The 13,364-nt window shown below is 40.2% G+C and overlaps 1 protein-coding gene across 2 annotated transcripts in view; it reads right to left on the reverse strand.

The window, feature by feature from the left end:
* TPP2 (tripeptidyl peptidase 2) overlaps positions 1 to 13,364 on the reverse strand; it is an 84,450-nt gene that overhangs the window by 27,139 nt on the left and 43,947 nt on the right. Inside the window, exons 19-24 of one of the 2 annotated variants that reach the window (XM_090022549.1) lie at positions 12,353 to 12,453; positions 10,151 to 10,247; positions 8,167 to 8,304; positions 7,372 to 7,616; positions 7,086 to 7,164; positions 3,766 to 3,804 (exon numbers count right to left, since the gene is read on the reverse strand). In XM_090022549.1, coding sequence (XP_089878675.1) covers positions 3,766 to 3,804; positions 7,086 to 7,164; positions 7,372 to 7,616; positions 8,167 to 8,304; positions 10,151 to 10,247; positions 12,353 to 12,453 — 699 coding nt within the window. The remainder of the gene's footprint in view (positions 1 to 3,765; positions 3,805 to 7,085; positions 7,165 to 7,371; positions 7,617 to 8,166; positions 8,305 to 10,150; positions 10,248 to 12,352; positions 12,454 to 13,364) is intronic. The other variant, XM_090022556.1, reaches the window with a different exon arrangement.

Here is a 13,364-nt window from a genome sequence, read left to right on the forward strand (position 1 = left end):
TCCTATTTTTGAAATACTTTAGAAACGAAAAAGGTAGAGAACATCCAGGCTAGGTCAAACCTCCAATAGATGAAGGTCTCCGCATATATATTTTCCTAGGAATCTCAGTTTACTCAGATGTCCACTACTGTCCCCCTTACTTTCAGATAACACAGACTAAGAGAGGGGGTGACCAAACTACCTAGCCCTTCCAGCTGTAAACCAAAATCTTGACAATGCCAAGTCATAGGACAAAACTTTTGAAATGCATATGCCCCACAGTCAATGATTTGTGCACAGCACCCTTAGCTGAGAGAGTGATTTGGTTTTTAAAGCACACTTTTCACTCTGCAGTGCTACTCACTGTGTTTTTTATTTTCTTCAGTTGTTATTTTCCTAATAAGTAATTTAACTACTCCTTTTTCTTCCAGAGTCTTTTTTAAAAGTTGCTTAGGAGCCATATGCAATTCAAAAGGCACAGTTTGGCTCTCTCTGGACTACTAAGCAGCTCCCACTTCCTGGCTTAGATAGTGTAGGTAATGTTCAGTCACTAAACACTGCTGCTCAGAAACCCTACAACAAACTGTTTAAAACAAAACCAAAACTTATTTCTCAGAGTCCACAGGATGAGTCGGTGAGCTTTTTTCATTCCAATTCCTTGAAGTGCATGCAGACTACTGCTACTAGATCCTATAGGACAATGGGGGGCCGACCTTTTTGGCAGGGGTTCCACAAAATAACTGCACTCTCCCTGAGGACCATTCCAATCTTTGTCAGCTGCTGATCTGTTGCTCTGTTTTCTCCTCTGTACCCTATCTGTCTGTCCCCTCCCTGATCTGCTCTATGCAGATTTGCCATGCCACATGTTATTGAATATTTTCTGTTGTTCAGGTTATGACAAATAAAAGATTATATGGAAAGTAGTTTGTTCCTCAGTTGTTTGGCATAACCTCTCAGCTAGGGTCTGTTGGTGAAAGTATAACTTTACAATCAAGGCATGCTGTAACTGTTGATCTCTGCTCAAGCTTGAGTCTTCTCCAAGGAAGAGCCCCTGTTGAATCAAGTCTTGGAGCCACCAAAAAGAAAAACTTTCAGTCCAAATACAGTGATAAGAAAGACATGAAAACTCTGAATGGGAATCCATTTGTTGAGAAGCTACCTACAGTTAGAATGCCCATGCTCAGGGGAGAATACTGCATTTTGTGTTTAGGGCTGACTATCATCTCTCAAACTAGCATTTGAGGAAGGAGTTGCTGTACTAAGTTTACCACCTTTATTTCTCTCTCTAAGGGACAAACCTCTGCTTTTACATAGAAGAGGTCATCTCTTGCCAATTTCTGTTCTCTAGATATACATGAATAAACAATCACTTCTACAAAAGGTTGGCTGCTCTAGCCACCATAATTCTGGCTTAAACCCTGGGTTACTGTGAGGCCAAATAAAAGTATTTTCAACTGGCAGTGAGTGATCAGGATCAAACAACCCAAGGGACTTAGAGCAAGTCAGACAAATAGAAATAAGATGCAGGAAGCAGTTTTACAGGTTCAAGGGATGGGGATTCCCACAGACTGGCCACTGATCACAGAGCAAAGGGTCTACCCATAAATATGGATAAGACAAAGGAAGAATTTTCTGGTCCTAAGACAGGTGGCTAAACTGTTGGAGGGAAGCAGATTTCTTCAGAATACACTCTTTCAAGGAAAATTGCTGAATGATCCAAAATGGCTTATTTAAATAGCTTCTGAAGTTGAAGAAAGAATTCTACAATGGCTCAGTAAAAACTTAATGAAATACCCTAAAAAGAAAAAGTTTATGATCTACCTACTAGAAACACTGGAGGTTAAGTATATCTCGAACCTTGAGGCACTCCACAGATGGAGTAGTTATAGATCACCAATATTTCAAAGATGTTTCTGAAGCATAGCAAGTTTATTCAAAAGCTGCCAGGAGACTGATGCAACTTTTGTGCTGAAGCAGCCAGAAAAGACATCACACAATGGCTTAAAAAATGGGAATCCTCTAAGAAGTTGGGAATAGTTGTTATGATGTCACTTAGACTACCATTAAAGAAGAAGCGTTAAGGACAATCAATGCAGTATTGGAGGCAAAGAGTCTCTGGACCAGGCCAATAGCTACAGAATGATATTTGAATAAAAAGAATTGATGCTGGGCCAATAAATTCATTCAAAGAATATGAATAAGGACTATATCAATTCCCTTACTGTAAATTAACAATTAGTGGAATACAACACCAGCAGGCAAGAGATACCATTTTTATGGAAATTGTTAGTATTCTTTCTAGAATGAGCTATCATTTCCAGAAATAGCATAAGTGTGAAAAAAGGAAAAATAGCAACATGAAAAAGTTTTATTATAGTAAGTTATCTTTTTTCCATAATGGTCTGAAAGTGAGTGTGGGCTCACAAAAGCTTATGCCATACACTGCTTTATTTAGTCTAAAAGGTGGAAGTATACCCCGCTTTCTGTCTTTCACAGACAGAAAGCTATTAGGTCTTTAATCAAGAGCAATGGTAGAATTGGTTGTAAGAGGCTAATGATTTCATGGCTCCACAGCTCCCTCCTCCTTTCTAAGGAAAACTGATCATCAGGTTAATAAAAAAGGGCAGGATCTTCTTCCAAGGCCTGAGGCAGACTCTTCCAAGAGCAAATTAGAAGTTAAATATGCATGAAACATTAAAAAAAGGCAGGAGAAAGGATGAAATACTAAAGTCAATCAGACAGACAACCTACAGTTGCTGGGAAAGGAAAGAACAGGAGTGATTATACAACTCAGTCCTTCCCTCCTCCCACCCCCTAAAAAACCCAGCCCCTCTCCCCCCTAAAAATACTGAATACAACCATAGAAAGTTAAGGTTGGAAGGGACCTCAGGAGGTCATCTCGTCCAACCCTCTGCTCAAAGAAGGACCATCCCCAATTAGGTCATCCCAGCCAAAGCTTTGTTTAGCTGGGTTTTGAAGACCTCCAAGAATGGAGCTTCCATCACCTCTCTGGGTAACCTGTTCCAGTGTTTTACTAAACTCCTAGCAAGTGACACTGGATTCTATCTGCTGGAAGAATATTTAATACTTAATGAAGAGATGATTAAAATGGTTATTGTATGAAAATAGCTATACATTCACAAGCAGGCTACATTTGCCCTAAAAATTAATTTAATCTGCACTGAGCAAGGGCCATGATTTTCAATTTTATCCAAGAAGCCAGAATGGAAAAAGCTTAGTAGGTCATTTAGTTCTCTCCTCCTATAAAAATAATACTGACTGCTGAAGAAGAATTTATAGAGCTCTCTGTAGTCTAGATTTCAGTACATCTGAGTCTAGAAGAAATATGTTCAGGTGGTAGTGAGGAGGAAATCAAATACCTCTATATCAAGCATTAAAGTTCAATTTGCAATGGATTCATTAGCTGACAAAATGGAATAGGTGATGCATTTGTGATGAAAAATCCTTACCACAAGCACTTGAAAGAATTACTGTGGGGGGTGGTATTTATATAAGGTAGAAAAAAGAGAGTCACAGCAGTTTGCAGTTGCATGTACCTCTCAGAAGTATCTTTGTATGTTTTCACATGCCACTAAATGGAGTCTAGCATTACCATAATGTTTTGTTCTACAAGTAGGCATTGCTAAAGGCACCTGAAGGTAACTCAGGACTAAGGAGGCAGCCGAGAGAGAAAATAAAAAGTATAATACTGAAAAAAAAAAATGTTTAAGAGTTTAAGAATACAAAGACTTAAGTATATCTTTTTCAAAAACTGACATTCAGTACCTTTTTAAATTTTCCTTGTCGTTTTGCTGCAGACTGCCCCTGGGAGTTAGAACAACATACTGTAAGAAAACATGCAGACACTACACAGGACGGAGACACCTTCTCTGAACTATTACTATGTTTATACTTTTAACCTACAAAGTTCAAATAGTTGAAGTGCCAAGTGTATGATCAAAACATGCTCTTAAAGCATAACAATATTTTAAATTTCTTTTAAATTAAAAACACAATGCATTTTGGTGTAGACAGTTTATTGTTCCTATTAATACAAGCAAGTGTTGTTAACCACTCAATGAAATAGCAAACTGAATTATAGAATACAACCACAGTTATACTTCATATTAAAAGTTAAATTTAGTCATTTTGTTCCATTGTTTGTGGGGAGAATTAACCTTTTTTTCCATCTGTCTTGTCAACTCACACGTTACTTAGTGGACTAGAAACAAATACTAATGCTTACCCCCTTCTATCTCCTAGTTCATAGTACTTTTTGTTGATGGCAGCCTCCCAACAAATCATACCTATACAACATGATAAACTAGAATATGATTGTGAGACAAATGTGAAGTGAAAAGATCAATACCGCAGTTCTCTCCAACCACTAACAAGAACACCAACTTCATAAATAAAAGCTACTACATTCAGTACTTCCAGTTTCAGAAGTTATTATACATAATTATTACTAAACTGATAAAAAACCAACTTGTTAACTCAAATTCATCAGTTGATTGAAGTGAACCTAGCTGACAATTATAATGGTTTTAACACTAGTTTTCATCGAGGTATTTTCTAACCTTACTGTACACATAAGTATATAATGTTATAAGCCAATGTTAGAAATATAAAACTCTCAGGCTAGGGACAGAAGATGCACATAAACTGGTTTAAGTGATCAAAAACTGATTTAAGCCTGTAACAGAACAGAAGTTCAGTACATATAAACTGCTTTCAAAATTACCATAATCAGTTTAAGATAAACCAGATGGAAGTAATATCAGACTTAACCGATTTAGGTCAAACAGGTTTAAGGAACATCTGTCCCAGATCTCTTCCTGGTTCAACTTAAAGCATCCTGTCATGCTGGGGGACTGAGTTACAGCCCTGGCTATGCTACCTGCTCCAGTGGAACAGGAACTGGCTTGCCTCTCTGCTCCTTAGCCTGCTTCCTGCCTGTGCGTCAGCCCACAGGGATGGGGAGGGCAAGGGAGAAGACCCGCAGCTCCCCTAGCCAGGGTCTACACAGCACATGCAAGGGAGAGAAAGCCCTTGTGCTGTGGGCTTTTCAGACCCTGGCCACCCTCTCTCCCGTTGCTAATTGTTTCAGTAGCTGCCACAGAAGGGAGGGAGAAGGAGTCCTCTCAGCTGGGTGCCTGCCCCTGCAGGGCAGCATGGGGGGGGTACCAGGGAGCTCCTGCTTTGGGGGGCTTCCTTCCTGGCCCAGGGAAGCCCCAGGCTGCTGAGGGGATTCTTCCCCTCCCCAAGCTTTCTGTAGAGCCTTGCCTCAGTCCCTAGGAGTCTCAGGCAGCATTAGGGAGCAGAGAGAAATTCTCCTGCTCCTTCACAGCTGTTTTTTTGCCTTAGCTGCTTTGAGGCCAAGGCAAAAATAATGCTAGAGAGCAAAGAACTTTCCCTCTGCTCCCCAGGTGACCCCTGAGACTCCAGCAGCTGAGGCAAGGGGGTGGAGCTGGGAAGAAGTCACTTCAGCTCTCTGAGGCTGCGCAGGGCTGGGGGACTCTGCAAGGCAGGGGTTCCCCAGTGCCCCCATGCTGGGCTGCATGGGCAGGCACCTGGCCAGGAGGACTCCTCCTTCCTCACTCCTGTGGCAGCAGCTGAAGCAGTCAGCAGTTGGGAAGGTGGAAGGCCTGTGTTGGGGAAAACGTCCTGAGGGGAGGCTCCCCCAAGGTTGGCCAGCACCCGGACAAGGAGCTCCCGAATCCCATGGGGGGACAGCAGAGATTTGGGGGACACTTGGCTGGGCTGGTAATGGCCAGCAGGCTGGGAGATATGTTCTAGTGCTCCCCTGCCTACTGGCCCAGGTCAGTGCAGACCTCCCCACTGCCTTTCCCAATTAAAAACTGAATGTTAGTTCAGGTGGTTATCAGTTCAGCCTACACAGTTTAGAGGAAGCTGCCTAGTTTGAACCAATTCAGCCTTAGGCTTTTTGACTGTCTGTACTGAGCTCCAATCTCTGTAGTTTCATCTCATAACTCTGACTTACTAAGTCCAACTGTATGCATTTAATTTTCTTATTTAGTGTTACCTAGCCTGCAGTATCATATCCAGCTACATTTAGATCATTTTGCTTTTCCTAACAACACAACCAAATACATTTAATCTAATTTTCCTGAACTCATTCTGTGGTCTGTTCAGTAAGATCTTATGTACTGCACTAATGTATGCTTATCACTGTACAACAAGAATTGCTGTGGGAATAAAGCTCTCTGGTGGTGACAAGGAATTCAGTTGTTTTTAGGGATTTAGAATAGCTTATATGGAATCTAATTCTGTTAATATTGAAATGTCAGTATTTACCAATGCTGATTCATTCCCAACCTGAATCAATTAAAATATTACAGGAGCTAACAGAATCGTTAATTAGCACTAAAGGCTTTTTTTTAAAGACAGGAAGACTGATTTGACTATTATAGATAGTTACTAAAAGTTCATTCAAGTCAGGATCTAGGTCTCACTACACTGAACAGTGAGGTACAGCTTCTTCCCCACTATGACACAAAGATCTGACACCATTATATTGCTGCAGACAGTTGTATTCGTGGTTGACAACATAAGGTGGTATCAGGTAAGAAAGCCTGCCCCAGCTTTACAGTAAAAAAAACAGAGGCCTCCTAGGTTTTAAAAGTAAATGTGATATAGATGTTGAAGAACATATTTATCTTGTGTTTTTGCTGAAAGCAGCATGCATGCATTCAAGTAAGGAATGGTACCACATTACCAGGGAAGCCACATGCAAAAAACCAAAGTGCATTAAATACTGTGCATTTATAAAAGGTGTAAACCTTATTCCAAGTTTGTAATAACAGTGAAAAAAGTTGCTTCTCTAAACATCCAAAAATTTTTCACTGAAGATAATTTTTGGAGATTCATGATTGACATGCTTCAATTTCAAACTAAATTGCCAAATGAAGAGCTGAATAGTTAAAAATACTTTAAAGGCAGTATTAGATCAGATGCTTTTAAAAATATATTCAGGTTACTACAATAAATAAGAAAATTAAGACACCTTAAGCACAATGATTAGTAGTAAAACAGAATTTTCCATTTTTATATAAATTAGGTCCTCACTCATTTCAAGTACTCACAGCTTTCTTTCCAAGGTCAGTTTTAGATAATGTCAAAGCTCCTGCCAGGTAACACCCAGGTCCTGCTCCTTTAGGTATTCTATTAGAAGAAAGAAAAGAAACTTGAAGTCAGAATATAAACGAATGATAATTAAATGTAGACTAGAAGAAAAAGAATGGCAATATGTGAGCCACAATTTGGAATTACAGATTCTTGAAAGGTGTGTAGTCTTGCTATATATCATCCAACTTGATGCAGAGACAAATAAGTAAAACTAGATGAGAAAATAAGGTGTCAGTAACTTACTTGTCATCAGGGAGAGATGCAACAAAGAAGGGCTGATTATGTTTTGGTGGTAATGTTAAACTGTTTGATTTCTTCTTTCCTAAGAGAGCGTGGTTATGGTTTTCATAAATGTCTAAGCTTAAGGTATTAGATAGCCTGTGAGAAACAATAAATGGAAGGTCTTTGATACGATCCAGTTCACTGTTCTGCTCATGACGGACTTGTAACCGAATAGTGTAATCTCCTTTCTCCAGTTTTACCGAATACTGAAAGAAAGAGGTTCAATGAAAGCCAATAATTAGAAGGTTTTGCAAAGGTTGCACAAATTTTGAATCTCATATTCCCAAGAATATAAAGTTCTGACTGCTTAGAAGAAAATCTTATTCACCTACATTTATGATAAGATAGAAGATTAATGGCCATTCTCTTGCCTTCAGTAGCACTGCCACCTCAGTGCCTATAGAAGCATAAGCCAGATGCTAAAGATTAACTGCCTCAGTTTGTATTAACTTTAGTCAGTCTATAACGTATTCTCTAATATTCCCTAGAATGCTTTGGTACTGGGGCTGAGGTGATGCCTTCTGCCAAGGGCATGTCCTCTCTCCCCTCCCCTTGTAACTCCAGGTAGTCCCACTGCCTCTGTAGCTGCCTGGCTACCTGCCACCAAAAGCCCCCTGGCTCCTAGGCCAGATAAAAAAGCCCTGTGAACCAGATTCAAGCCATGAACTAGAGGAAGCTTGAGAAGACCCAAAAAGGACTCTATTTTTACATTATATAGAATATATGCATAATCATGGTTACTATATCCCTCTGTACCTGATGTGGATAGGCATCACCTGAGCCCATCTGCCTCTTGTTCTGGTCAAATATAATCCACAGTTGACTGTCAAATTCAGATTCATATAGCAATTCACAAAGCAATGGACAGCTTGGAGTCACTTCTCCACTCTTCGGCTATAAAGAAGTAAAAGCATTAAGTATTGACTAACCAATTCTGAATTCGTGACTGAACACAGTAAATGAAAAAAGTTCAAAATTATGGTTGTGACACTCCAGGGTGCACTCACACCTTCAAGGGTGCCCTTTAGCCTGAAACTCCTTTCCTGCAGTTTTGTGCTTGACCACTAAGAAAAAGTTTAGATGTGCTACGGGCCAAGTCGTTGGCACAGGATGCCTCAGCTTCCTGTCTCACATGGGCCTTGACAGCTCTTAACAGAGATCTTGCGATCTTAAGGAATCATACCCTTTTGTGCTAGAAATTGCTGATTTTTTTCTTTGCAGAAAAAACCCACCTGTATTGCCAAATGTTCTGGTATCACAATTACCTCTGACAATAAGTTGAAATAAGTAACAAAATAAGTTATTATAAAAACAAGAGAAATCGTAAGAATCAGTAACCTTAGGCTGAGATAGGTTTTTCATATATTTCTGTTCCTATCAGAATATTTGATCTTACCCCTGCATCTTACCCTAAAAATGCTGCTTCTACTTCTGACTAAGCTGAAGGCCCTGATAGACTGTCAATTTGCACTCCCCAGCCAAACCAGCTGGGGAACTGGCATCATCCCAAAGCCCTGCAACTCTTTAGCCATGATTTGCCTCTCAGTACAAATTTGGTCATTTGTATACTCCTTCCTTTTAATTCTTGGGAAGCATATGCTACGTATGTAACTTCCTGCCCCCATATGTGCATCTGTTTATCAGGTGAGGTAACTTTCCTGATCCCATTATATTTAGGGGAATATTTACATCCTTTCAGACACTGATTGCCAGTTCAATAACTTAGAGCAGGGGTATCAAACTGATTTGCCCCCGCAATTTGGATCAGAGCCACAGATTGCCACACCTCATTCCATGCCATGCCAGTTAGTGTTAACACCAAGACATGTGCCATATCTGGTACCTATGCTGCATGCAGTGTCTGCTGCAGATTGTCCAGAACAGGTGCCACATGCAACATGCATCTTGAACCAACCAAAGTAGCTACTAGATCTGGCAGGCAGGGGTGGAGACAGTCCCAGTCTGGCTCCGTGTGGCTGCTGCATGTAGTGCAGGCCCTGAAGCAGGCACTATATGCTGTGGGTACTAAGCCCTGCGCACACATCTTATTTGGCACATACAGCAATGATAAGGCTACATGGGCCAGACCTGGCCAACAGGCCAAACTTCAGCACCCCTGTTCTATGGGCACAGCCTCTTATTTCTTATCAAAGACTATCTGGACAGCAAACTAATTTAACACCTCTTCCCTTTGAAATGTAATAGCCTAACTCAGGCCTCAGCCCGTCTGCCCAGTCTCATCCACCTATCCATATCCAATATGCAGTTATGGCAAGGGCAAATTTTTTGTATTTCATTCTTAGTGCTCTTTTTGGTTTTGATCTCTGTAGATGGAAACTCATTTACTACCATATAACTTCATCCCAGGTGCATTATAAAACACAAATTAATTCATATGAAATACCGTAAACCACACAGACAAAAGAATTAATAGGATTAAACACAGTTTACCATTAGCTACAGACAGACAGCAAAGTTTAGTCATAACCAAAGACTATACTGTATTAGCAGGCATGGCTCATGAAGCCATTTATATATGATACTCCACAAAACCCCCAAATATTGAAAGTTTGCAATAAAGGTTAACGAAAATCCTGATCCTGACATAATCACTACATTGTGTGATCTAGTACATCTTAGCGCGCTATTTGTTTTTGCTAAGGAACTAGTTAGAAACATTATGTTGTTAAAATTTAAGACAGTATGAAACAGTAATTGATATCGGTCAATTAAAACTTACTTGATGAAAGTTGTATGTCAAAATCAGCTCATACAGTTGTCGATTATTTGGCAAAATATCTCGGGATCCTAAAGGTTTTATTTTAGCACTCACAGGTCTGCAGTTAAAAACACAACAGGAAATATGAAGAATCATTTAGAATATTCTTTTTCTACACCAATATTCAAATTGCCTATGCAGAAATACACCAAAAAGCATCCAGTTGCAGTATTTTACAGCATTCCTGAAGAGATTATACCCTAGTTATGTAAAATACAAAGTGAAAAACCTCCTTCTATTAAAACAATGACACCTCAAAGGGCAACGCTCAGCGAGACAGCTGTCAAAAGTAAACACCATCCAGGCTTAGGAATGACTGAAATATCATGCTCAAATTATAGGTCAGCAGAAAGAGGAAACACTGAAGTAATTCACCTCCCCTGTCCAAGGGACAACTAGCATATTTGTTCTTTAGAAGCTCTTAGACAGAAAGAGTAATACCAGAAAATACTGTGGCTCAACTGGGAGGTATTCCATATAAAAAAGGACCTTTCTGGACTAGAAAAGTATGCAAGAGTGCTTTCAAAAATGGAAAAACTATATAGCTACTTGCTTCAGGGAAGTGGGAGTCCTGATCTACACTATCTATCTGGGAGCTCAGATGCAAAGTTCAGCAACAAATTCAGAAGGGAAAAAAACTATTTACTTTATTTCCTTTGTGCAGTACGTTAAAATAACATTAAAGGCTAATAAAAAAAGAGGGGGAAAAAAGAATGACAACCAGGCAACCTTAATTTGTCTCCCTCATGCATATGTACTGGAATAGTTTCTAGTTACATGATCACATGCAATTTTTTCCACATGAAAAATGTCTTAATCCAAGTAAAATGGTGCCTACTGAATAGCAGCTATTTAATATTTGTTTTCTTTGTACTGTTCAGCACTAACAGACCATAAAAAAAAATTCACCAGAGTTGACAGCATCCTCATTTTACAAATAGTGTGCTAAGGCACACAGAAATCAAGATCAAAGTAGCCACTCAATTCGGGTGCCCACCTTGAGATGTCTAAGGCCAAGGGTTTCAGAATATTTGAAATCAGCAGGCTGCAATTTGTATATTCTAATCATAGTTCTGCTGGACTGCAGAAGTACCTGTGGTTGCTCAGCACTTCTGCAGAACAAACCCCCATGTCTCAGTTCAAGCACTCCAAAAATAAGGAATGCACCAGTTAGTGACAATATATGAAGTTTAGTTTAAGTGACTTATATAGCATGGTACTAGAATACAATGGCACAGGCAAGGTTGGACTTCAACTCCCAGACCAACATTCTCCAACCAACTCCCAAACCAACATCCAAGTCCTGCTCCCCATACAGCCCATGGGACAGATCTGGCCCACAGAGATGGGTCAAGCAGTCCATGGGGCTTCTGGCTCCAGCTGCCAGCAATGCAGGAATTAATGCTGCCACTGCTCAACCTCCATATGCCATGACAGCCATGCTGACCCAGCAGCTCTGGCAAACACAAGGAGTGACTATCACCAGTGACTTCAATATTCTTGATCATCACTGGCAACTAAAGTTGGTAGCAGTTGGTGATGGAGGGGGTTGAGTGGTGGCAGAGGATGGAATCTTTCAAGACTTCAACTTTTGTACACTCCAAGGACTTAGCAAAATTAATTTAAGATATTTTTCAAAGAGTTATAAACTTGGCCAAATCTGGGACGATGTTCACAGGACCAGCAAAAGTTCAAGCCCCTGATCCAGAGTATGAGGAGACCAACAGGTTCTTTAAAGGGAAAAAAGATTAACCAGATTCTTACCCCTGACCTCACCACTGAAAAACATTTCCTCTTCATTGCCAAAAATAGCTGAAACATTTGGCTGAACCTTTCCCCAAGACAGCCCAATACAGGCAATCAGCATAAAATTTTCAGGCCTAAATGTCAACATTATAAGCAACATAAAAGGGTTGTGTAATTGGAAATGATGGGCAGCCTTAAGCCGTGCCAACAGTTCAGTGCCACCTACAAGAGTTAACTAGAAATAACAACTAATTGATGCTCCTGGCCCTGATTTTCACTTCTGCTCTTAATTAATGAAAATTAGCATGAACTAGTTTAGCTACCTGCTAGGTAAAGCAAGCTTTCAAATGGACAATGCTTCTCCTTCCAATCTCTACCTTCCCCCTTTAAAAAAAGGAAGAAGAAAAATAAAAGTACCTGAGTGTTTGAACCCAGTTCTTCAAATTTATGCATGGAGCAAGATCTTCATACTTCAATGGAGACTGAACATCAAAACGAACAATGCCTTCTGAAGCATGCTAAGGGTAAGTAATAACAGTTACATGTGTTCAATTACAAGGATGTCAATTCCAATTAATTTTTCACCTTCCTCAAAAATACTGTGGAAATACAACATGCATAAAAACAAATAATACATTTAAACATGAAGCCCAGTTGGGTAATAAAGTTTTAAAAAAAATCTATCTGTATTTTATGCACATGGATGCATACCCCACCCCACTCCATTCAGCTGAATAATTTGAGTTAATAATTGGCAACTGCATGCATGCAATTTAAATGGGAATTCACAGAGTCTTATTTTACATTACAAGCAAAATACTAAACTGGTCTAACCCAACAGCACCTGACCTGGCAGAAAAACTGGTTACAAAAGTACAGAAAGTACTTTATAACTATTTTAACCATAGCCGCATGTTATATTTGTTCTGCTGGTCTGTAAAAACAAAAAACCCATGACACAGTAACAGTGATATGGGTCTAGAATTCTACAGTGAACTTCTTAAAGCAAGGGTAGGGGTGTCAGACATCTGGCCTGTGGGTTACTGATGAGCTACTGTAAGTTGTGGGGCCTGCTACTGACTCCTGGCATGCTTGGCACCACTGGGAATGGCCATCAGCTCTCCGCTAGATCCCAGTGCTGACACCAGATCCCTCACTGCCACAATGGTGGCCACTAAAACAGCCCTCATGCCCCAGGTTGGAATCAGCCTGCAAGCAGCCCTGCAGTCCAGATTTGGCCCAGGGCCCCAGGTGAGTTCAAAACTCTAGTTTTAAAGTATAGTGCTTTGACTTCTGTTCACACCAGGGGTGGGCAATTATTTGGACCTCAGGGTCACATAGGGAGTTTTGATGAGCTGTCAGGGGCCAAGTCAGCACCCTCCACCTCCTGCGTAACAACTCACCAAAACTACCTATAAGACTTCGGGTG

Source organism: Crocodylus siamensis, chromosome 1 (genome assembly GCF_052110815.1).
Source record: "Crocodylus siamensis isolate JL-2025a chromosome 1, ASM5211081v1, whole genome shotgun sequence".
Taxonomy (NCBI): domain Eukaryota; kingdom Metazoa; phylum Chordata; order Crocodylia; family Crocodylidae; genus Crocodylus; species Crocodylus siamensis.